Genomic DNA, 21,510 nt, shown 5'->3' with positions numbered 1-21,510 from the left:
ACGCAGGCCCAGTTGGACCTGGACGCTGGAACTCCAGGCCTTGAGGGCAGCAGTGCTGTTACCCCTTCCTGAATCTAAGCAGTGAGTTCACCAAGCACTTTCACATCAATGTTCTGTGTCCTCACAACATGCCCGTGAGGGGGGTTATGGGCTCTGCTTTACTGACAAGACAGGTGTGGTGACTGGTCCCAGGAGAAAGTGGCAGGGCTGGGGTCAGAACTCAGGTTTCCTGCCTCCCAGATCACCCTGCCCAGGACCCTATCACAGACCAGGGGATTGAGGCCAGAGAGGTAGAACCAAAGCTGTTTCCAGTGCACATGTGTTCTTTATGCTGCTTCTCTATGCAGGGCGAGTCTGTGGGAAGTGACCTTCAAGGTTTTTGGGGTTTTTTTTTTTGTTTTTTGTTTGAGACAGAGTCTTGCTCTGTCACCCAGGCTGGAGTGCAGTGGCGCAGTCTCGGCTCACTGCAACCTCTACCTCCTGGATTCAAGTGATTCGCCTGCCTCAGCCTGCCGAGTAGCTGGGATTACAGGCCCTCGCCACCATGCCCAGCTAATTTTTGTATTTTTAGTAGAAACGGGTTTTCACCATGTTGGCCAGGCTAGTCTTGAACTCCTGACCTCAGGTGATCCACCTGCCTCAGCCTCCCAAAGTGCTGGGATTACAAGCATAAGCCACCACACCCGGCCTTTCTAGTTTTTTTGAGATGGAGTTTCACTTTCGCCCAGGCTGGAGTGCAGTGGTGCAATCTCAGCTCACTGTAACTCTGCCTCCCAGGTTCAAGCAATTCTCCTGCCTCAACGTTTGGAGTAGCTGGGATTACAGGTGCCCACCATCACACCTGGCTAATTTTTGTATTTAGTAGAGACGAGGTTTCACTATGTTGGCCATGCTGGTCTCGAACTCCTGACCTCAAGTGATCCGCCCACCTCGGCCTCCCAAAGTCCAGGCATGAGCCACCGCACCCTGCCACCTTCAAGGTTGTGACGACAGCTTTGCCACTGAGGCCTGAGTGACCTGCAATGAATGTTTTCTTTTGTGCTTTAGTTTTCCTGTCTCTAACGTGACCATATCATGCTCCAGAGATTGTCTCTTCTGTCATGAAAAGCCAGAGCAGAGCTAGAGACCCTCAGAGGCCACACAGCCCTGCCCCACTCTATCAAAGTGGAAGCACAGAGGATCTGAACCCTTACCTGCCCTTTCCCACAAAGCCAGGACAGGGACTCAGGCACTCAGCTCCTTAGGCCTCTTTCTTCCCTGTGCCCCACAAGAAGGGCTAATATGAAGCTCCTCTCCAATGTACTCTCGTGGGTGTAGCTGGAGGACAGGAAATAGATCTTTATTATGTCAGTTTAAGCCCTGTGCCATCCCACCCTGGTATCATATCTGTGCAGCAGGCTCCCCTGCACACCCTGAGGCTGTGGCGGGTAGGGGTGGGGTGAGGCCCGGCTAGCCTCCTCTCACCCCTGCTCCAGCCCACCACAGTCATGTCAGCAATGCCTGGCGCAGCATCTGCTTCTTCTGGGGTGTGAGGCGGGTGGGGAACTGGATGTCGAAGAAGATGAAGAGATCCCCTTTCTTAGTGGGGTCCTCCGGCAATGGCATCCCCTCCCCTGGCACCTTCTTGAAGTATTTGGGGCTGAAATAGGATGAAAGAAAGGAGCATAGAGGGCATCCCAGAGCAGCACCTCAGCAGGTCCCTGTCATATAACCCCTACTCACATAACCCCAGGAAGGGGACAGTCACTGCAGTCTTCACCTGGAGTGGTTCTTAGCCAGAACTGGTTGGGAAAGGAGCTCCCTGAAAACCTGTTTACACTGAGTCTCTGATGGAGGATTCCAGAAACTTTGTTTAAGACATGGGAAATGGGAAGTAAAGGTGAGCAAACCCTGGGGTGAGGGCGAGGGTGCTGGGCTGCCAGGCAAACCTCCTCACGGGCAGAGGGCCTTTCTTGGAAAAGGACTTAGGATATGCAACTCAGAACTCTAATGAGAAGTTTGCAGGGCATGGAGGCTACGGGGCTGCCCAACAATGGGGGCCTCTAGCCTCTGCAGTGGCTTTGTGTGGATTAGAAAAAGATGTTCCTTTTGCCAGGTGATTGCAGCCCACAGCTTGGCCAGTGTGGGTTCAGTTTTGGTCCTCTCTATCCCCTCAGCAGGGAACCCTTCTGCTGGGGGCAGCCTGTACAACGCTACTGGGCAGACCTGTCACACTACCACCTAAATCCCAGGCTAGCCCTTCTCTTGGCTACTGGGGCCCAAGGCAGATGGACTCACTGGACGATGTCATTGATGGGGATGTTGAGCAGACGGTCATCTAGGGTCCTCACCTCCACAGTGCAGCAGGTGAGAGCCTAGGGAGGGTCAGGGCCAAAGGTGGGGCTGAGGAGGGTCACCATGGCCCTCCTATTTAGAAGGCACCTTAGGAACCTGTCCAGTGCCAGACTGTGAGTTGGGCACAAGGGAGACGAGGCTGTTCAATAACTAATAGGTGAATGACCCACGCAATTTTCTGCCCTGGCAGGAAAGATGGATGGATCTGGCAGGTAAGATGGATGTTGTATAAATGTAATGATGGAGATAGAATAAAAGCATTTGTGGGAGCCAAGGAGAGGCCCCTAAACCATTCAGGAGTGGGGCAGGAAGTGGTAGCAGTGGTGGTAGCTATTGATGAGGACCCTATAGGGTCAGGTGAATAGACAGCATTCCAGGGAGAGGGCCCAGCAGAAATGAGAACGGAGGTGTGACAATGCGCCACACAGGCAGGGTGCTATGCGGTGAAGGGGCGGGAGTGCAGGGGAAGGAGTAAGCAGGGAGCAGATCGCAGAGGGCCTCCAGTGGCACAAAGATGTTTAGACAGGAGTGTGGCAGGGTCTGATGAGTGTGTGGCAGGATCCCTAAGGAGAAGAGCCTGGAGGAGATGAGAAGTGGGGAGGAAGGCCTGCTGCGCAGATCTGGTGTACAGATCCAGGCGGTGCAGATGAGCAGACGGGACCAAGTGGATGGTGATTTGGAGGGTGGAATCCACAGGGCTTAGTGACTGATGGCAGGTGGTTGTGGGAGGGGAGGCCAAGTCTAGGCCGGGGCAGGCAGGGCTCACTCTGATCTCCTCCCCGCTGCTCCTGCACTTTGCCCACTCACCTTGCCAAGAGGGATGGGGTTCACGAAGAAGAGGTTGTCATTCTCCCTGCGGAAGCGAGGGTGTAGCTTCTCCTTTACGATGAAAATGATGTCTGCTGGGATGATGTTGGGGCCCTGGGCAGGGGACGCCAAAAGGTGACAAGGACTAGTTGGCCGTGTGACCTTGGCCAAGTTCCTGCCTCTACTTGTCTCCATGTCTTCATCTGTACAATGGGGAGATGAGAGCAGGTTTTCTGGAAGGGCCTTTTCAGTTTGGCCCCCATAGCCCAGATGGATTAGAAGCCTGAGAAGCTTACCCAAATGAATCCCCCCAGAATTACTTCTGTACTGAGCATGCCCAAAATAGACACACTCAGCTGGAGGGGCGGAGAGGCTTCCTCAGACGGCAGGCAGGTGGAACACTGAGCTGGGCGTCAGGCAACTGCCCGTATGTCTCTGTCTTGCTAGTAACTCCAGGCATGACACCCCTGTCCCAAACTTCATTAAGTCACCAAAACTCTGCTGAGGTCTCTTCTGGGCTCTGGGGACAGAGGAATCAGACTGGCCCCTAACACTGACGGTGAATCCTCAGCACGCACAAGACATGATAAAGGGAGGCCCAGAGGCTGGGGCTCAGAGGAGGCTGCCCAGAGCAGGGAACACTGGAGCTGGGTTTTGAAGCGTGTTTATTCGAAGTAGATGTTTTATTTGTATTTTGTCTGTTTGTTTTGTTTTTAGACAGGGTCTCGCTCTGTTGCCCAGGCTGAAGTGCAGTGGCATGATCATACTTCACTGCAGCCTTGACCTCCTCGGCTCAAAAGATCCTCCTGCCTCAGTCTCCTGAGTATCTGGGACCACAGGCACACACTACCATGCCCAGCTAAATTTTTTATTTTTAGTAGAGACAAGGTCTCGCTATGTTGCCCAGACTGGTCTCAAACTTCTGAGCTCAAGTGATTCTCCTGCCTTGGCCTCCCAAAGTGCTGGGGCTATAAGTGTGAGCCGCCAGGCCAGACCGGAGGTAGATGTTTCATAGGTGAGAAAGGGGGCAAAAAGTGCAGGCAAAGGAATGTGTCTTCCCTGGCTCTGAATCCCTCTTCTGAGGACTTAAGGATTCAGCATGGCTTGGACAATAAATTTATGTTTTTTATTTAAATAGTATTTAATTTAAAATTATTATTAATAGGCCAGGCACGGTGGCTCACACCTTTAATCCCAGGCACTTTGGGAGGCCGAGGCAGGCGTATCACCTGAGGTCAGGATTTCGAGGCCAGTCTGGCCAACACGGAGAAACCCTATCTCTATAAAAATACAAAAATTAGCTGGGTGGCCGGGCGCAGTGGCTCACGCCTGTAATCCCAGCACTTTGGGAGGCCGAGACAGGTGGATCACCTGAGGTCAGGAGTTCAAGACCAGCCTGGCCAACATGGTGAAACCCCGTCTCTACTAAAAATACAAAAATTAGTCGGGTGTGGTGGTGCATGCCTGCAATCCCAGCTACTGGGGAAGCTGAGGCAGCAGAATAACTTGAACCCGGGAGGCGGAGTTTGCAGTGAGCTGAGATCGCACCACTGCCTTCCAGCCTGGGTAACAGAGCGAGACTCTGTCTCAAAAAAAAAAAAAAAAAATTAGCTGGGCATGGCGGCGCATGCCTGTAGTCCTAGCTACTCAGGAGGCTGGGGCAGGATAATTGCTTGAATCCAGGAGGTGGAGGCTGCAATGAGCTGAGATCATGCCACCTCACTCCAGCCTGGGCGACAGTGAGACTCCGTCTCAAAATAAAAATAAATAAATAAATAAATACATAAATAAATAAAATTATTATGATTAAATGGTTTCTGAGTAGCTCCTGTAGTTGGGCTTTATTCTGAGAAGCACTGAAGAAAATCAGGAAAACACTGGAGTTCAGACTGGGATCTCCTTTCAGCTCTCATGTTCTTGCCCTGGGCAAGTCCCTTTCTTCTCTGGGCCCCCATTTCCCACTCTGTAAAATGGGGACAGTCCCTGGGCTGCCTGTTCACAGAAGCACTGTAAGGCTAAGGCTCTGTTCCTTGGAAGGAACATTAGGGATCCCATCTCACCCACTCTGCAGACTGGGCTCTCTACAGACCAAGGCTCACAGGGGCAGGAAAAAGTATTGCCTCCTTTCCCTTCCTTTCCTCCTCAGTCTTCCCACCGCCTGAGCTCAGTGACTGACCTGAGTCAGCTTCTACCCCCCTCACCTGGTCCCCTTCCTTCTCAAAGGTGATGCGTGTGCCCTGCCTCCAACCGGGCTTCACATCAATGGTCAGGATCTTGTCCTTGATGGTGGAGGAGTACCCATCCTCGTTCAGCACCTATAGCAACATATCAGGTGTGGGGAGGTCTGCTTAGGACTTCCATGAGTACAGTCGAGATTTGCTCAGATTTTCATGAACACTCAGGTGACCTTTGCACACGTGAAAGATGCTCTATGGGATTTGTACTTGGGCTCAATCCTCTAGCAATGGGAAGAGCCTCCAGCAATGGGGAGAGCCTGCCCTGAGCCACTCCCACTCCCATCCTGTTGCCATGACAACCAAGAACTTATGATTCCAGTATGGCAGAGGATGCCATGAGACTGGGGCTGGGGGCTGAGATGCCAAGCAGTCACCATTAGTTGATCAAACACACAGCTCCAGCCCTGGCCACTAACAGATACATGGTGAAAATGTACTCCATTCCTCTCTCCAAATCCCAGAGGCCCGGCCCTGAGCCTCCAGCAAGTCTCTTAATCCCAAAGAGAGAAATGAAAGTCAACATATCTAAGCCTCCTCCAGTGCATTCCCCACTGGGGATCCTTCCACTCCCCAGTCGCATGTCCAGATGGGTTCCATCTGTGGAAAGCGTGGCCGCATCGGCATCTCCTCTGCTGGGCAAAGGTGGAGGGGGCTTGCTCTTATGCCTGGCACAGGGCTGGGCCATGGGACAGGGCCAAGCCAAGGACTAGACACGAGGCACTGAGGGTCTTCCTCAACCCGTCACCTTGGGGACTATCTCCCAGCCCACCCTCCATGCCCACTGTTCTTTCTTATGCACGAGGCATGCACCCTGATGAAATCCTGGGAATATGGTCTGGTAAAGCCCAGAAGGAAGAATTCAGAGGAGACTCCTCCCATTCAGAGCCTTTCCAGTTCCCACGGGGATGGGGCTGAACTGAAAGAAAGGAAGGGAAAGAGCCTGTCCCAGTTGGGAAGGCTGCAGAGAGCACTCCTGCACTAGGAAAGAACCGGGCTAATGTCTTCAATTGTCCCTTCCGAATTTCAGATTCTGGAATTCTAACATCCTAGGTCTCTGAATCTAAGGTTCCATAATTCCATCAGAGACCATCCCTGAGTCCTCCCGCCCAGGTAAGGGAGGAGGCAGCTGCTAGGCTGCAGGAGATAGGTGGCTCCCGGGAGGAGCAAGCTGAGTACTCACCCTTCTGGAGATCTTAATTTTTTTGGTGCAGCCAAAGAATAAGTCCTCCAGGGACAGGTAGAGATCCCGTTCGACTTGGGGGTCCTGCTTCTTGACCCCTCGGCCCTGGAGCCCCACAAAGTTCAAATCTACCTCACTTCCTTCTGCATCAAAAAACTCTGCAGGAGGTAGGGAGAGGAGTAAGAGAAATTGTATCCAGAGACCCAGACATGCACATGCACATACACACACACACACACACACACACACACACACACACAGAGCCTCCCTATCCAGATATGCTCCCCAACCTCTTCAGTGTCCTGTGTAATACCCAGCATCCTATAACCACCTCTCAGACTGGCCAAGCCAAGGAGCTGTCTTCAACTGCAGATGCAGTGATTATCATCCTTTGCCATTTCCCACTGCTTCACCTCCCCTTGGGACATTCCCCCCGCCCTCCCCGCCGCCCCCCCCCCCCCCCCCACGCTTCCCCGTCTCTCTTATTCACAACTCGGATACCGTAAGTCTGGCTGTCTCAGGAAAGGGAGGCACTCCCTCTGGTGGCCGCACTCCCGAGCGCGGAAGTCCACCGCGCTCTTCTGGTGGAAGACCACCAGAAGAGACTGCTGGTAGTCCTCGGCAGGAAGGTCAGAGCCTGCCAGTCTTCCCTACTCTTCCCCAGACTCCATAACCCTTCGCTGTCCAGCCCAGCCCAAGATTGCTAAAGACCCCAGACTCAAGTTTCTATAAAGCTGTTAGCTGAGATGGGGGAGGGAAAGGGTTGGTCCCTAACAATTTGAGAGGCCACCGGCATTCCCCAAACTCCTCTTTCCTCAATTTCTTTTGCCCCTGCCCAGCTCTGCACCCATAACCCCTCTTGCTGCCCCCATCCTTCCTCCCAGTGCAAAGACAGCCCCATCCTGGCTCTGCCCCTGATGTGCTGTGTGATCCGTGGGCTTCAGTGTCTTGGTCTGTGGGATGGGGTAATAATGCCTGACCTGCCTTCCACCATTAAGATGAAGAGCTAAAACTTGCTGAGAGCTTACTATGCGTCAGGTGCTATTTTTGGAACCTTACATTATTATTTCATTGGTCCAGGGAGCCCAAACAAAATGCTTAAGGTCCCGTAGCTAGTAAGCAGTAGAGTTGGGATCTGAACCACAGGACAATATGACTACGGAACCTGTGTCCTTAACCACTGTGCCACACCGCATCGCTAGATGTGGAAGCCCCTCATAAGCTGTAAACTCGAGGGGCGCTATGGTTAAGAGTTTCCATATTCTGCCTCTCATGGTTAATGCCATGGAATGAACTTCACAGGCTAGAATGGTGAAATGACCTTAGGCAGGGATGGTGAGGTGACTACACTATGTCCCTCTAAGATGTGATGGGCAATCAAGAGGCCTGAATCTTCTGGTCCTCCTGTTGCATTGCTGAATTCACTTGTTCACCCAGACCTACAGTGTACCAGGCAGTAAACACCCCAATAGCCAGTCCACAGGAAGCCCAGCCCCTCAACCCTGCAGGGAGATGGGACTCAGGAACCCTTGGGGTGGAGCACTATGGCAGTATAGCTTCTGGGCACTGCCTGAGGAAGCCCAGACCCTGAGCCTGACCTTTCCCAATGAGCGATGCCCTGTAGACTCACTTGGCTCCTTTGAACTGAGACAGGTAGGGAGGCAAGGTCCACTGTATGGCATTTTTGGACTGCAAAGCCCCTTTCATTTTTTTCTTTTTTCTTTTTTTTTTTTTTTTGAGACAGAGTCTCAATCTTGTTGCCCAGGCTGGAGTGCAATGGCGCAATCTCGGCTCACCACAACCTCCACCTCCTCGGTTCAAGCGATTCTCCTACCTCAGCCTCCTAAGTGGCTGGGATTGCAGGCATGCACCACTGTGCCTGGCTTTGTTTTTTTGTTTTTGTTTGTTTGTTTTTAGTAGAGATGGGTTTTCTCCATGGTGGTCAGGCTGGTCTTGAACTGCCGACCTCAAGTGATCCGCCGGCCTCAGCCTCCTGAAGTGCTGGGATTACAGGTGTGAGCCACCATGCCCGGCCGATTGCAAAGCCCTTTTTCATAAACATTATCTCATCTGATAATAGCCCTTGAGCCTTAATGATTATTTTGGCTGTGTAATGGTTAGGAAGCTGGGGTTTCAGGGGGGTGAAGAAATTTTCCCAGGATCACACGGTTCACAAATGGCAGCGCATGGATTGGAAACAGGCCCGCTACTCGAAGCCCCTTGCTGTTTTCAGTCTCACGTGGAGCTTATAAACTCAGCTTCTTCTGGCAGACACGTGAGGGTGGCACAAGGTGGGAGCAGTCTCTGAGGCAGAGGGGCTGTAACCCACATATTGGCACAGAAAAGAGAAGGAAAGAACTTATGAAGTTCAGAAAGGCTGAAGTATAGTCAGGGAGAAGGGGCAAGGGGTGTAGGAGAAAACAGGCAGTGAAAAATCTAGGCCTTATGTGGGTATAACTGGAGCCAGGAAGTCAGGTGTGAAGGTCTTTTCACTGCCTTTGCAAGATGATTCTGAGCCTCAGAAATCAACTCTTGGTCAGTTTGTCTCAGACCTGGAATCACGCACCCATCCACCTACTCAGCCATCCTTCCGCCTACCCAGCCATCCATCCGCCTACCCAGCCATCCATTCGTTTACCCAGCCATCTGTCCGCCTACCCACCCACCCACCCACCATGTGCTCATCTATTCATTCATACACCCACTCATCCATTCATCCATCTGTCCTTCCTTCATTTCATGCATCCACCCATCCACACTCACTCTTGTCAGATGCTAGGCTGGGGTTTGGCTATGCTGAGATCAATCAGACCTGGAGGATCTCCCAGTCTGGTAGGGAGACAAGCCTATTAGGGAAACTATAAATAGCACAAGAACTGTTTTAACTGCAAAAGAGACAAGAGGTATCTTCCCACAAATACAATATTAGCAAAAGACTGGGAAGAAACTACCCATCAATAAGACAGTAATTAAAAATAATAAATTAGACCTGGCATGGTGGCTCATGCCTATAATCCCAGCACTTTGGGAGGATGACGCAGGCAGATCACCTGAGGTCAGGAGTTCAAAACCAGCCTGGCCAGTCTTGAGTGGAAACCCCATCTCTACTAAAAATACAAAAATTAGCCAGGCATTCTGGTGCCCACCTGTAATCCCAGCTACTCGGGTGGCTGAGGCAGGAGAATCGCTTGAACCCAGGAGGCAGAGGTTGCAGTGAGCCAAGATTGTGCCACTGCACTCCAGCCTGGGCAACAGAGCAAGACTCTAATAATAATAAATTATAAAACATCCATGGTAGCCATGCTGGCACTTGGCATCTGCTCTGTCCTCCTTCTTGCATACCTTCCCTGCTAGAGAATCTGTAGAGCCAAAAGGAACATCCCCCAGACTCTCTTGCAGCTAAGGTTCTGGCTTTGAATTCTGTTCATCAGGTAGTTCCTGAGCTACTTGGGAGGCAGGAAGAAGGTGGCAGGCATCTCTCCATGGCTCTGTCTGGAGCTGGTGAGCACTGTTCTGGAAATACTAGGTTTTTCTGCAGCAGCCTTTGTGTGTCCACCCACGAGTTTCATGCCTGTCAGAGGCAAGTGAGGCAGCAGTTGCAGCTACATTTATGGTGTGCTCTGGAATGCAACGGTGACATTTCCTGATTCCTTCTTTGTGACTGTGGCAGAGACAGCAGCTCTCCTTGTGGGCCAGTTTAGAGGTGGTGTTCTTGGAAGATTTCCTACAGGGCCAGCTTACAGCCTTCTCACCCAGGCCTTTCAATGATTATTTATTTATTTATGTATTTTATTTTTTTGAGACAAGGTCTCAATCTGTCACCCAGGCTGGAATGCAGTGGCCCGATCTTGGCTCACTGCAGCCTCAACCTCCTGGGCTCAGGCGATTCTCCCACCTCAGCCTCCTGAGTAGCTGGAACTACAGACACACACCACCATTCCTGGCACATTTTTTTGTAGAGATGGGGTTTGGCTACGTTGCCCAGGTTGGCACCAAATTCCTACACTCAAGCGATCCAGCCACCTCAGCCTCCCAAAGTGCTGGGATTATAGGAGTGAGCCACCACACCTGGCCTCGGTGATTTTTTAAAGCACCTAATTCCCTGTTTTGAACCCCTTTCTGCTTCACGTGGCTAAAACAGTATTTGCTTCTGCAATGGATCCCTAATAGACATCTGTACAATGAAATCTTATGCAGATCTGTACATAGTATATAGATTTGCATGTAAGTGAATAAAGTAGATCTATATATAGTATAACATATAAGATAATCTCCAAGATATATTAAGTGAAAAAAAAATCAGTGTGTAAAATGTGGCCCTATTTCCTTAACAAAATAAAAGGCTTCTATAAAAATAAATACAGCTCATACAAGCATGGAAAGTTTCTGGAAGGACACATAAACTGTTTACTAATAGCTGCTTCCCTAGTAGTTGCTTCTGAGGAAGAAAATGGAGGGCTCGGCCGGACACGGTGGCTCATGCCTGTAATCCCAGCACTTTGGGAGGCCGAGGTGGGCAGATCACCTGAGGTCAGGAGTTCAAGACCAGCCTGGCCAACATGGCGAAACCCTGTCTCTACTCTATGAAAAATACAAAAATTAGCTGGGCATGGTGACTCACACCTGTAATCCCAGCACTTTGGAAGGCAGAGGTGGGCAGATCAGCTGAGGTCAGGAGTTCAAGACCAGCCTGGCAGACATGGTGAAACCACGTCTCTACTAAAAAATATAAAATTATTAGCTGGGTGTGGTGGTGGGTGCCTGTAATCCCAGCTACTCAGGAGGCTGAGGCAGGGAGAACTGCTTGAACCCCGGAGGCAGAGGTTGCAGTGAGCGGAGATCATGCCACTGCACTCCAGCCTGGGTGACAGAACAGGACTCCATCTAAAAAATAAAAATAAAAAAGAAAGAAAGAAAAAGAAAATGGAGGGCTGGAATGTATTTCTTTTTCAATGAATTCTGTTTTACTTTTTCTTTTGCAATGTGTTTTATATATATTTATTAAAGTAAAAATAGGCCGGGCACGGTGGCTCATGCCTGTAATCCTAGCACTTTGGGAGGCCAAGGCAGGCAGATTGCCTGAGCTCAGGAGTTCGAAACCAGCCTGGGCAACATGGTGAAACCTCGTCTCTACTAAAAATATAAAAAAATTAACTGGGTGTGGCAGCGTGCACCTGTAGTCCCAGCTACTCGGGAGGCTGAGGGAGGAGAATCATTTGAACCCGGGAGGCAGAGGTTGCAGTAAGCCATGATCCCACTACTGCACTCCAGCCTGGGCAACAGAGTGAGTCTCCATCGCCAAAAAAAATAAGTAAATAAAATAAAATAATAAAGTAAAAATAAAAACAAAACTACTCAACGAAAACATCACTTATAGCTGTGTCCTTTCTCTATAAGGCAAGGTGGGGGAGGAAGACCTCTTACCACTGAAGGGGTTGTTTCCACCAAAGAACTCGTGGAACACCTTTTCAGGTTTGCCGTGGAAGACGTAACCAGTTGTCCATGGGGTCTGGGATCCAAACTCCAAAGGAATCCCACCCTTCAGGCCCTCTTCTCCAAACTTGTCATAGATGCCTCTCTTCATGGCTGTGGATGGGCATCACCTTAAGGAGGTGTCCAACTTTGGGGGCTGAGATAGGTGGAGGGGCTGGGAAGCAGGCGGATATGGAGAAAGGGAAGGGGCAGAAGCAGCCTGATCCCAAAGTGCCTGCTGTCTGGCAGTCTTTGGAATGAGACCCTAGGAGTCAGGGGTTCCATTTCATTCTGGGAGGACCTAGGTATGGCTCCTGTAGCCCAGAAGAGAGACGGGAAAGCCTTGAGTTTCCTGGGGGCAGGGTGAGAGACTGGGGGAATAACTGAGAGACTGAGGCTCAGGCAATGGCCCTGGGATTTGGCCTAACTCAGTCATCATAGCCACTGTCTTATCTGGGGTAAACGGAATCGTAGAACCTTGACATTTTAGAAGCTAAGAATTCTAGAGCCTCCAAATTTTAAAACTTTGAAATCCTAGAGTCTAAGGACCCTGAAGTCCTGAAAACTTGGGGCTGTAGAAACCTTAGTGATCTTCTAGCTGTACTTCCGCAGGAACCAGGATTAGTCTCCAGGACAAGCCCCCAGGGAAAGCCCCGCAGGACGGCCCTGGGTGCCGGGGCGGGGATCACACTTTCTTCACTCTGTTGGTTTCCCTAGGAGACAGATTTCCTAATTACTCCTGGCCTTTCTCTGCCTCTTCCTACTGTTGCTGGCCCTGGGGAAATGGACACTAAGCCACTGGGAAGGACCTCTGGGAGGGACAGGTGGGCACGCCTGCCCAGCTTCAGCTTTCTTCCCCGTAGTTGCAAGCCCCTTATTCTGTTTCTCCCGGGGAAGGTCCCGTCCCCGCAGGGCATAGGGATGCGTGGGGAATGTGCCCCAGCTCCCACACTGCCTGCCAGGATGAGCGAGTCAGTATAATCCTGGGCTCCACACCCCACGTCCTCCACCTCAGCTTGCTTCTACTGAGAAAGGCGGGTCCGTATTCTGTCTTCTCTGTGTGTCTAGATTCTAGGCAGGGAAGAAGGATGCTTCCTCGTTATTGGGCCCCCTCAGAAAACCCAACAGTCTAGAGACTTAAGGAATTATCCCAATCAAGCGGGGTGCTCAGCCCCACAGCTACTCACGGTCACTCAGCACGTCGTAGGCCTCTGCTATTTGCCTGAAAATCTCTGCTGAAGACGGCTCATTTGACTTCAACGGGTGGTGCTTAAGGGCGAGTCTGCGGTACCTGGAGGAGGGAGAATTAATACAAGTCGTATCAGCTGGTCTGTTTCTGAGGGCGGACCAGAGTTCAGAGCCGGCACTCTGTTCACTCCTGCCTAGCTATAAATCCGGGGTGGCTTCACCGGCTGTGGTGGCTGCGGAGGTGCACTGCTCAGCTCTTGAAGAGTAGCTGGTGCGGGGAGCACAGTTGACCGACAGTTCCAGCAGCTGCTCCCCTGGGCATCTGAGCTGAAGCTACTGCCCCTGAGCTGCCCTCAATGCTTACGTGTGGTGGGGATACCAGGGCTGGCCCATTCCTGCAAGACACAGGACTCCTCCAACGGGCAAGCTTTGCGCGAGGGCTCCCCAGAGGCTGGCTGAGCTGCTCCCCGGGCCTCGCTGCACTCTCCCTCCTTCCTCCCCTCCCTGTCTCCACTCGCAGGTGTCAGGCTGTACTGTGCGCGCTCCTGCTCCCTTCCCTTCATACTTCACGGTTTCTCCAGGTGCACTTCCTGCTCATCTAATCCTGTTTGCTTCTTAGAGGACCGGAGCAGACACACAGGCGTCTTGGGAGGATGAGCTACAGTTGGGTGTGCAGCGGGCATGGCTGAGGCGCTCAGTGTCCGTCCGGTTCCTGTGCCGCCCCCACCCACTCTGCTCATTTTTTCCCCACTTCTGTTCCTGCCCAGTCCTCTGCTATTTGCCTGAAAATCTCTGCTGAAGACGGCTCATTTGACTTCAACGGGTGGTTAAAGGGCGAGTCTGCGGCACCTGGAGGAGGGAGGGTTGATACAAGTCGTACCAGCTGGCCTGTTTCTGAAGGGCAGACATCGCAGCGTCTGAGAATATGTATCGGCAGTGACCCGGGGTGGGGGAGAGATGGAGCGGATTGGGTGCTTTGTGGAGAGCTTAATAAAGGGACCATTCGCCCAGGTGCTGGAGGAGCGGAGGGAGACTGCCAGGGACAGCGGAGTGCAGTTTTCCCAGGCCAGGAACCCCGAGGGGTCTGTTGGAGTGTGTGGACAGGGCCCTCAGCGGAGCTGTGACCTTCTGTCAAGCGACACAGCTGACTGAAGAGACCCCATAGGAAGAGAACTGGGGAATAAAGCCGCAGCCCTGCCCTTCTCCTTCCCCATCTCCCCGCCTGATGCTCCCCTGGGCCGGCTCCATGTGGAAGGCTGAGGGCAAGGAAGCCTCCCTGAGCCCAGCAGGGCAGGAAGGGTGGGGAGTGGGTCTGGAGGGCTGCACGGGAAGCATCCGGCACAGACGCCTGTCATTCAGCCCAGGCGTGACCCCCCACCTTGCCTCCACCCGCTTTTCCAGCGCCCACACCCGCCTCGCCGCCATCCCCAGAGTTCCACAGCTTCTCTTCTTATTCCAGAGGCAGACTTCTGTCTCTCACAGCTAAATCTCCATCCCGAACCAGACCACTTCCCTGAGCCAAAGACTACCTCCAAGTGCCTACTTGCCATCTCCTCTCCAAGGTATCATAAATTCACTGAGCCCAGACATATACTTTTTTTTTTTTTTTTGAGATGGAGTTTCTCTCTTGTTGCCCAAGCTGGAGTGCAATGGCACGATCTCGACTCACTACAACCTCCGCTTCCTGGGTTCAAGCGATTCTCCTGCCTCAGCCTCCCAAGTAGCTGGGATTACAGGCGCAAGCCACCACGCCTGGCTAATTTTCGTATTTTTAGTAGAGGCAGGGTTTCACCATGTTGGCCAGGCTGGTCTTGAACTACTGACCTCAGGTGATCCGCCCACCACAGCCTCCCAAAATGCTAGGATTACAGGCGTGAGCCACGGCGCCCGGCCTTCTGAAATACTTTCTGACCAGGTGCCTCTCCTGGCATAACCCTTCACTGGTTTCCCCATTGTCTCCAGCATAAAACTCGGATGTCTCACTCTAAGATCCAAGCCCCTGCTTCTCCCTCTGGCCTCACTCACTGTTCTCTCTTGCTGCTCCCTTGACCTCTCCTGCATGACTCACCCCTCTGCAGCTCCTCCCAGCTTCTCTGGGTAATTTTTAATTCATCCTTCAACTTTCGACTCAGGTGCCAAATCCTCCAGGGCACCTTCCCTGATTGCTAGCCTCCTTTCTAGGTTAGACTCCCCTTCCCAAGTCCCCAGCACCTTTGATCCTCGTCCTCAGCAGTGCTGTGTTCCAGGTGTCTATTGACTCCTCTGTCTAATAGACTGGGAGGTCCTGGAGTTGCTGCATCAGTTCTAGCCCCAGTGCTGGGCACTGAGCAGGAATGAGTAAATAAATGATACATGCTAAGCATCCTGCAGGGCAGTCCATCTCACTGTGGCATGGCTCTGACTTTTAGGCAATGCCTCCTCTTACTGCGATAGGAAGCTGGATCTGTGGTCCTGCAACTGCCCCTCCATCCATAAGGGTCCTGGCTGTGCCCTGGGGACCTTACAGAGAGAATATCTACCTTCAGAGACTTGAAGACAATTGTCACAGCCTTCCAAACCAGCCTTTCTCAATTATAAAGGTCACAGTCAGTTATTTTTATTTATTTATTTAGAGATAGAGTCTCACTCTGTCACCTAGGCTGGAGTGCAGTGGCGCGATCTGGGCTCACTGCATTGTCCGCCTCCCAGATTCAAGTAGCTGGAACTACAGGTGCCCACCACCACACCTGGCTAATTTTTGTATTTTTAGTAGAGACGGGTTTTTGCCGTGTTGGCCATGCTGGTCTCAAACTCCTGGCCTCAAGTGATCTCAGTCTCCTGTAATCCCAGCAATTTGGGAGGCCGAGGCAGGCAGATCACTTGAGATCAGGAGTTTGAGACCAGGCTGGCCAACATGGTGAAACCCCATCTCTACTAAAAATAAAAAAATTAGCCGGGCACAGTGGCACACACCTGTAGTCCCAGCTACTCAGGGGGCTGAGGCAGAAGACCCACTTGAACCTAGAAGGCGGAGGTTGCAGTGAGCAGAGATCCTGCCACTGCACTCCAGCCTGGGTGACAGAGAGAGACTCCGTTTCAAAAAAAAAAAAAGTAACAAGGTTTGAGAAAGGTTTAGTTTTTCATATAAATTTGAGTGGTTTCAAAATTATCCCTGCAGTAACATCACTCTCATTCACCTGCTTTCCTGAGTGGGAGAGAAAGGGGTGAAATCACAGCTTGAACGCTGCAATTATGAATCCTGGGCAATTATAAATTATCATGATGCTTTTCTTCCTTATATAAGTTTAGTTCTTTTTTTTTTTTGATCAATATCTAGGTGATCCCATGAGCAAGCATGTCATACATGTGACTTAGAGTTATTGCAGGGGAGAAGGGTTAAGGACTGCTTTTTGAAACCTACATAGTTCTTGTAATCACTCTATTTATTTTTATTTTATTATTTATTTTTGAAATGGAGTTTTGCTCTTGTTGCCCAGGCTGGAGTACAATGACTCAATCTTGGTTCACTGCAACCTCCACCTCCCAGGTTCAAGCGATTCTCCTGCCTCATTCTCCCGCGTAGCTGGGATTACAGGCACCCGTCACCACGCCTGGCTAATCTTTTTTAGTAGAGACAGGGTTTTACCTTGTTGGCCAGGCTGGTCTCAAACTTCTGACCTCAGGAGATCCTCCTGCCTCGTCCTCCCAAAGTGCTGGGATTACAGGCATGAGCCACCGTGCCCAGCCTTATTTATTTATTTTTTTGAGATGGAGTCTTGCTCTGTCGCCCAGGCTGGAGTGCAGTGGCGCGATCTCGGCTCACTGCAAACTGCGCCTCCCAGGTTCGCGCCATTCTCCTGCCTCACCCTCCTGAGTAGCTGGGACTACAGGCACCTGCTACCACGCCCGGCTATTTTTTTGTATTTTTAGTAGGCACGGGGTTTCACCATGTTATCCAGGATGGTCTTGATCTCCTGAACTTGTGATCCACCTGCCTCGGCCTCCCAAAGTGCTGGGATTACAGGCATGAACCACTGCGCCCGGCCTATTTTTTTTAATTTATTTTTTTGAGACGAAGTCTCGCTCTGTCACCCAGGCTGGAGTGCAATGGCACGATCTCAGCTCACTGCAACCTCTGCCTCCTGGGTTCAAGCAATTCTCCTGTCTCAGCCTCCCGAGTAGCTGGGATTACAGGCACGCGCCACTACACCCGGCTAATTTTTTGTATTTTTAATAGAGAAGTGGTTTCACCAAGTTGGCCAAGCTGGTCTCAAACTCCTGACCTCAAGTGATCCACCTGCCTCAGCCTCCCAAAGTGCTAGGATTACAGGTGTGAGCCACTGCGTCCAGCCATTATTATTATTATTATTATTATTATTATTATTATTATTTTTGAGATGGAGTCTCGCTCCGTCGCCCAGGCTGGAGTGCAGTGGTGCGATCTCGCTCACTGTAAGCTCCACCTCCCGGGTTCATGCCATTCTCCTGCCTCAGCCTCCCGAGTAGCTGGGACTACAGGTGCCCGGCTAATTTTTTGTATTTTTTAGTAGAGACGGGGATTTAGTGTGTTAGCCAGGATGGTCTTGAGGGAAGAGAGCGACCGTCTCATATTGTTTTATACTCAGTACCTGTTTTAAAAAAACAACAACAACAAGGAAGTAAAACCAAAGACAGGCAGCCCAGCGCCAGGCCCGAAACCAGGCCTGGGCCTGCCTGGCCTAAACCCAGTAGTTAAAAATCAACTCATAACTTAGAAACCGATGTTATTCATAGATTCCAGACATTGTATAGAAGAACATTGTGAAACTCCCTGCCCTGTTCTGTTTCTGACTACCAGTCCATGAAACCCGTCACGTACCCCTTGCTTGCTCAGATCAATCACGACCCTTTCATGTGAAATCTTTAGTGTTGTGAGCCCTTAAAAGGGACAGAAATTGTACACTCGGGGAGCTCGGATCTTAAGGCAGTAGCTGGCCGATGATCCCAGCTGAATAAAGCCCTTCCTTCTACAACTCGGTGTCTGCGAGGTTTTTTCTGCGGCTCGTCCTGCTACAGTCTCGATCTCCTGACCTCGTGATCCGCCTACCTCGGCCTCCCAAAGTGCTGGGATTACAGACATGAGCCACGGTGCCCAGCCCAGCCATTTTTATTTTTTTGAGACAGGTCTTGCTCTGTTGCCCAGACTGGAGTGCAGTGGTGCAATCACAGCTCAATGCAGCCTCTACCTTCTGGGCTCAAGCAATCCTCCCACCTCAGCCTCCCAAGTAGCTGGGACTACAGGTGTGTGCCATCATGCCCAGCTAATTTTTAAATTTTCTGTAGAGACAGGGTCTCCCTATGATGCCCAGGCTGCCCTCTCAAACTCCTGGGCCCAAGGGATCCTCCTGCTTTGGCCTCCTAAAGTGCTCAGATTACAGGCATGAACCACCATGCCAGGCCTTAATCACTCTTTATATGACATGGTTTCACATGCAAATGATTGCTGGACACATGCATTATCTCATCTAATCCTATTTCAATCTCACAGCAACCTTTATTATGATGATGATTTTTAGACATGGGAAAACTTCGGCTCAAAGAGGTTAAGTAATTTGCCCAGGTCACACAGCTAGCAGGTAAGTGAATCTGGATTCTGATCCAGCCCTTTCCAGTGCTTAAGCTGCGCTTATCTTTCTGCACTCCCACTCCCCTTCCTCCTGATTACCTTTCCCTGGATGGGTCCTTCTGGTCAATGAGATGCTCCAAAGAGTGGGTGACATCATACACTGTCCTGAGTTGTTCTCAGATCCTTTCATGAGTTTGTGTCTTTTTTCTCCAACACCGCAGACTCTCCACTTATGCCACTGATCCCCTACAGGACCTGGCCCAGGAATAGGCCCATGACTGGCAACTCTGGGAGGCCTGATATCTGAACACTGGCTCCACCATTTACTAGTGCACTTGTGGGATAATAATGGCACTTAATTCTCAGGGCTGTTGTGAGGGTTAAACAGTGATGGAAAGTTCTCAGAACAGCACCTACACACTCAAAACATGCACCTATTGTCACTGCCTAACTTAATTGATTGAGTTATCCTGGACTCCTCTTTTCTTCACCCTCCAGTGATCCACTTAATTGCCAAGTCCATTCCCTCCCCTTTCTCTGGCCTCATCTTTTGCCTTGATTACCACGAACAGCCTCCTAAGGGGTCTCTCTCCTTCCAAAATAACTTCCACACCCCCCCATACTTCCTCTTCTGTAACACTCATCACAGTTGTGGTGACTTATTCAACATCTATTCAGCAACAAAATCTAGCCGCATGAGGTAAGGGAGTGTCAATGTCGGATTCCGACATTTATCTCCAGCTGCTACCACTGCAGCAGGAGTGAAGTACCCTCTCAACCCTTGTGGTAGATGCTCAATAAATATTTGTTAAAAAAAAAAAAACATGTTTTTGGCCAGGTGCGGTGACTCACACCTATAATCCCAGCACTTGGGAAGGCTGAGGCGGGTGGATCACCAGAGGTCGGGAGTTCAAGACCAGCCTGACCAAAAAGCAGAAACCCCATCTCTACTAAAAATACAAAATTAGCTGGGCATGGTGGTGCATGCCTGTAATCCCAGCTACTTGGGAGGATGAGGCAGAAGAATCGCTTGAAGCCAGGAGGTGGAGGTTGCAGTGAGCCGAGATCACGCCATTGCACTCCAGCCTGGGCAACAAGACCAAAACTCCGTCTCAAAACAAAAAACAAAAACATGTTTTCAGAAAAATGTACTGACTCTTGTTGTAGGCTTTCTTAGGAATGAGCCAGAATGTCCTTAAGACCCGATGGAAGTATTCAGGAATGTAGTTTAGTCAATGCTGAAAACCTCCATCATGGCCAGAATTGAATTTATAACATCCATCTGGCCCGGCCACTCCCTTGTTCACAAGCCTCTGGTTCTCCATAATATTCAAGATAAAGTTCAAATGGCTCCTTTGTCCCCATTTCATTGCTGGGAAAAGCAAGGCACCCAGGAGAGGAGATAGGGCATGGAGCATAAAGGGAGACGGGTTGGGAGCAGATTGAGGAACTGAAGAGTTCAAATTTACAACCTGGGCCCTGACCCAGACCAAAGCCAGGATACAGGTATGCAAGAAGTGAAAGGAGGAACAAGGTTTACCTTGTCTGTGCTAAGCTGTGCAGGAAAGCTCATTTTGGAAGAGAAGAGGGCAGGGCCTGCCCCAGCACACCCCTAAGGCCTGGCTCCCACCCCAACTTACGCCTGCTTGATCTGGGCATCCTCTGAATTGCGAGTGATCCCGAGCACAGAGTAATAATCCTGGCCCATGGCTGGCTAGCTGGCAGTCAGGCCCTGGATAGTCCTCAGACTCTAGCAAGCCTGTTAGTTGGCTTCCTTGGTTGCTCCTGACAACCGCACAGGTGCACTCTGGGAGTTGTAGTCCCACTTCCCTAAACAAATCTCAGCTCTGCCACAGAGAGGAGTCAGTGAAAGGACTGGGGGAGAGCTGGGGCTGATTCTGTGACCCTGTGAAAGGTCACTCAACTCGGAAATTGAAGACTCACAGGGCTCTGTTTTATTTTGTTCTTGTTTTTAAAGAGAGCAGTAATTAGTTTTAATAAAAAGGTTTTAGAAGAAATGCATTTGGCTAATTTTTTAAAAATACATTTATTTTAGAACAGTTTTAGAGTTTAGAAAAGTTGAGAAGACAGTACAGAGAGTTCCCATATACCTCACATCCACATTCCCCTATTTTATTATTATTATTATTGTCATTATCATGTTTTTGAGACAGGGTCTCCACTCTGTCACCCAGCCTGGTGGGCAGTGGCAGGATCACACCTCACTGCAGTCTCGACCTCCCAGGCTCAAGGGATTCTTCCACCTCAGCCTTCCAAGTAGCTGAGACACAGGCGTGCACTACCATGCCTGGCTAATTTTTCTATGTTTTGTAGATACGGGGTTTCACCATGTTGCCCAGGCTGGTCTTGAACTCTTGGGCTCGGCTTGGCCTCCCAAAGTGCTGGGATTACAGGTGTGAGCCACTGCATTCACATTCCCCTATTATTAACATCTTACATTAGTATGGTACATTTGTCACAAATAATGACCAATATTGATACATTATTATTAACTAAAATCCACATTTTATTCAGATTTACTAGTTGTTTTAACCTAATATCTTATTTCTGTTCCGGACCCCATCCAGGATGCCACGTTACACTTAGCTGTCACATCTCCTCTGGTGCCTCCTGACTGTGACAGTTTCTCAGACTTTCCATGTTTTTGATGACCTTGACAGTTTAAGTAATAATGGTCAGGTGTTTTG

The 21,510-nt window shown here is 50.6% G+C and overlaps 1 protein-coding gene across 3 annotated transcripts; it reads right to left on the bottom strand.

Moving 5' to 3' along the window:
• Window positions 1–1,300: 1,300 nt before the first annotated feature.
• Window positions 1,301–20,596, bottom strand: DNAJB13 (DnaJ heat shock protein family (Hsp40) member B13). 3 transcript variants are annotated; one of them, XM_016921587.4, is made up of 8 exons: window positions 20,443–20,596; window positions 13,218–13,321; window positions 11,983–12,144; window positions 6,559–6,716; window positions 5,343–5,456; window positions 3,142–3,255; window positions 2,278–2,354; window positions 1,301–1,639 (listed from the first exon to the last, which is right to left on the bottom strand). In XM_016921587.4, the coding sequence occupies exons 1-8, from the start codon at window positions 20,508–20,510 to the stop codon at window positions 1,486–1,488; spliced, it is 951 nt and encodes a 316-aa protein (XP_016777076.4). In that variant the 5' UTR covers window positions 20,511–20,596; the 3' UTR covers window positions 1,301–1,485. The 3 variants fall into 3 exon arrangements, with proteins under 3 accessions (XP_016777076.4, XP_016777077.4, XP_016777078.4); XM_016921588.4 differs by lacking the exon at window positions 11,983–12,144; XM_016921589.4 differs by lacking the exons at window positions 13,218–13,321; window positions 20,443–20,596 and adding an exon at window positions 12,613–12,743.
• Between the last annotated feature and the right edge of the window lie 914 nt (window positions 20,597–21,510).

Source organism: Pan troglodytes, chromosome 9 (genome assembly GCF_028858775.2).
Source record: "Pan troglodytes isolate AG18354 chromosome 9, NHGRI_mPanTro3-v2.0_pri, whole genome shotgun sequence".
In the NCBI taxonomy this organism is placed as follows: domain Eukaryota; kingdom Metazoa; phylum Chordata; class Mammalia; order Primates; family Hominidae; genus Pan; species Pan troglodytes.
The sequence above is the reverse complement of the archived record's forward strand: the minus strand, read 5'-3'. Positions and strand labels throughout refer to the sequence as shown.

Excerpts from the sequence above, each read along its gene's own strand:
- DNAJB13 (XM_016921587.4), bottom strand. The coding sequence starts at position 20,510 with ATGGGCCAGGATTATTACTCTGTGCTCGGGATCACTCGCAATTCAGAG. Across the intron at positions 13,322-20,442 it reads GATGCCCAGATCAAGCAGGC|GTACCGCAGACTCGCCCTTA; the intron begins GTAAGTTGGGGT and ends TCCCTCCTCCAG. Across the intron at positions 3,256-5,342 it reads TTGAGAAGGAAGGGGACCAG|GGCCCCAACATCATCCCAGC; the intron begins GTGAGGGGGGTA and ends TCCCCTGCCCAG.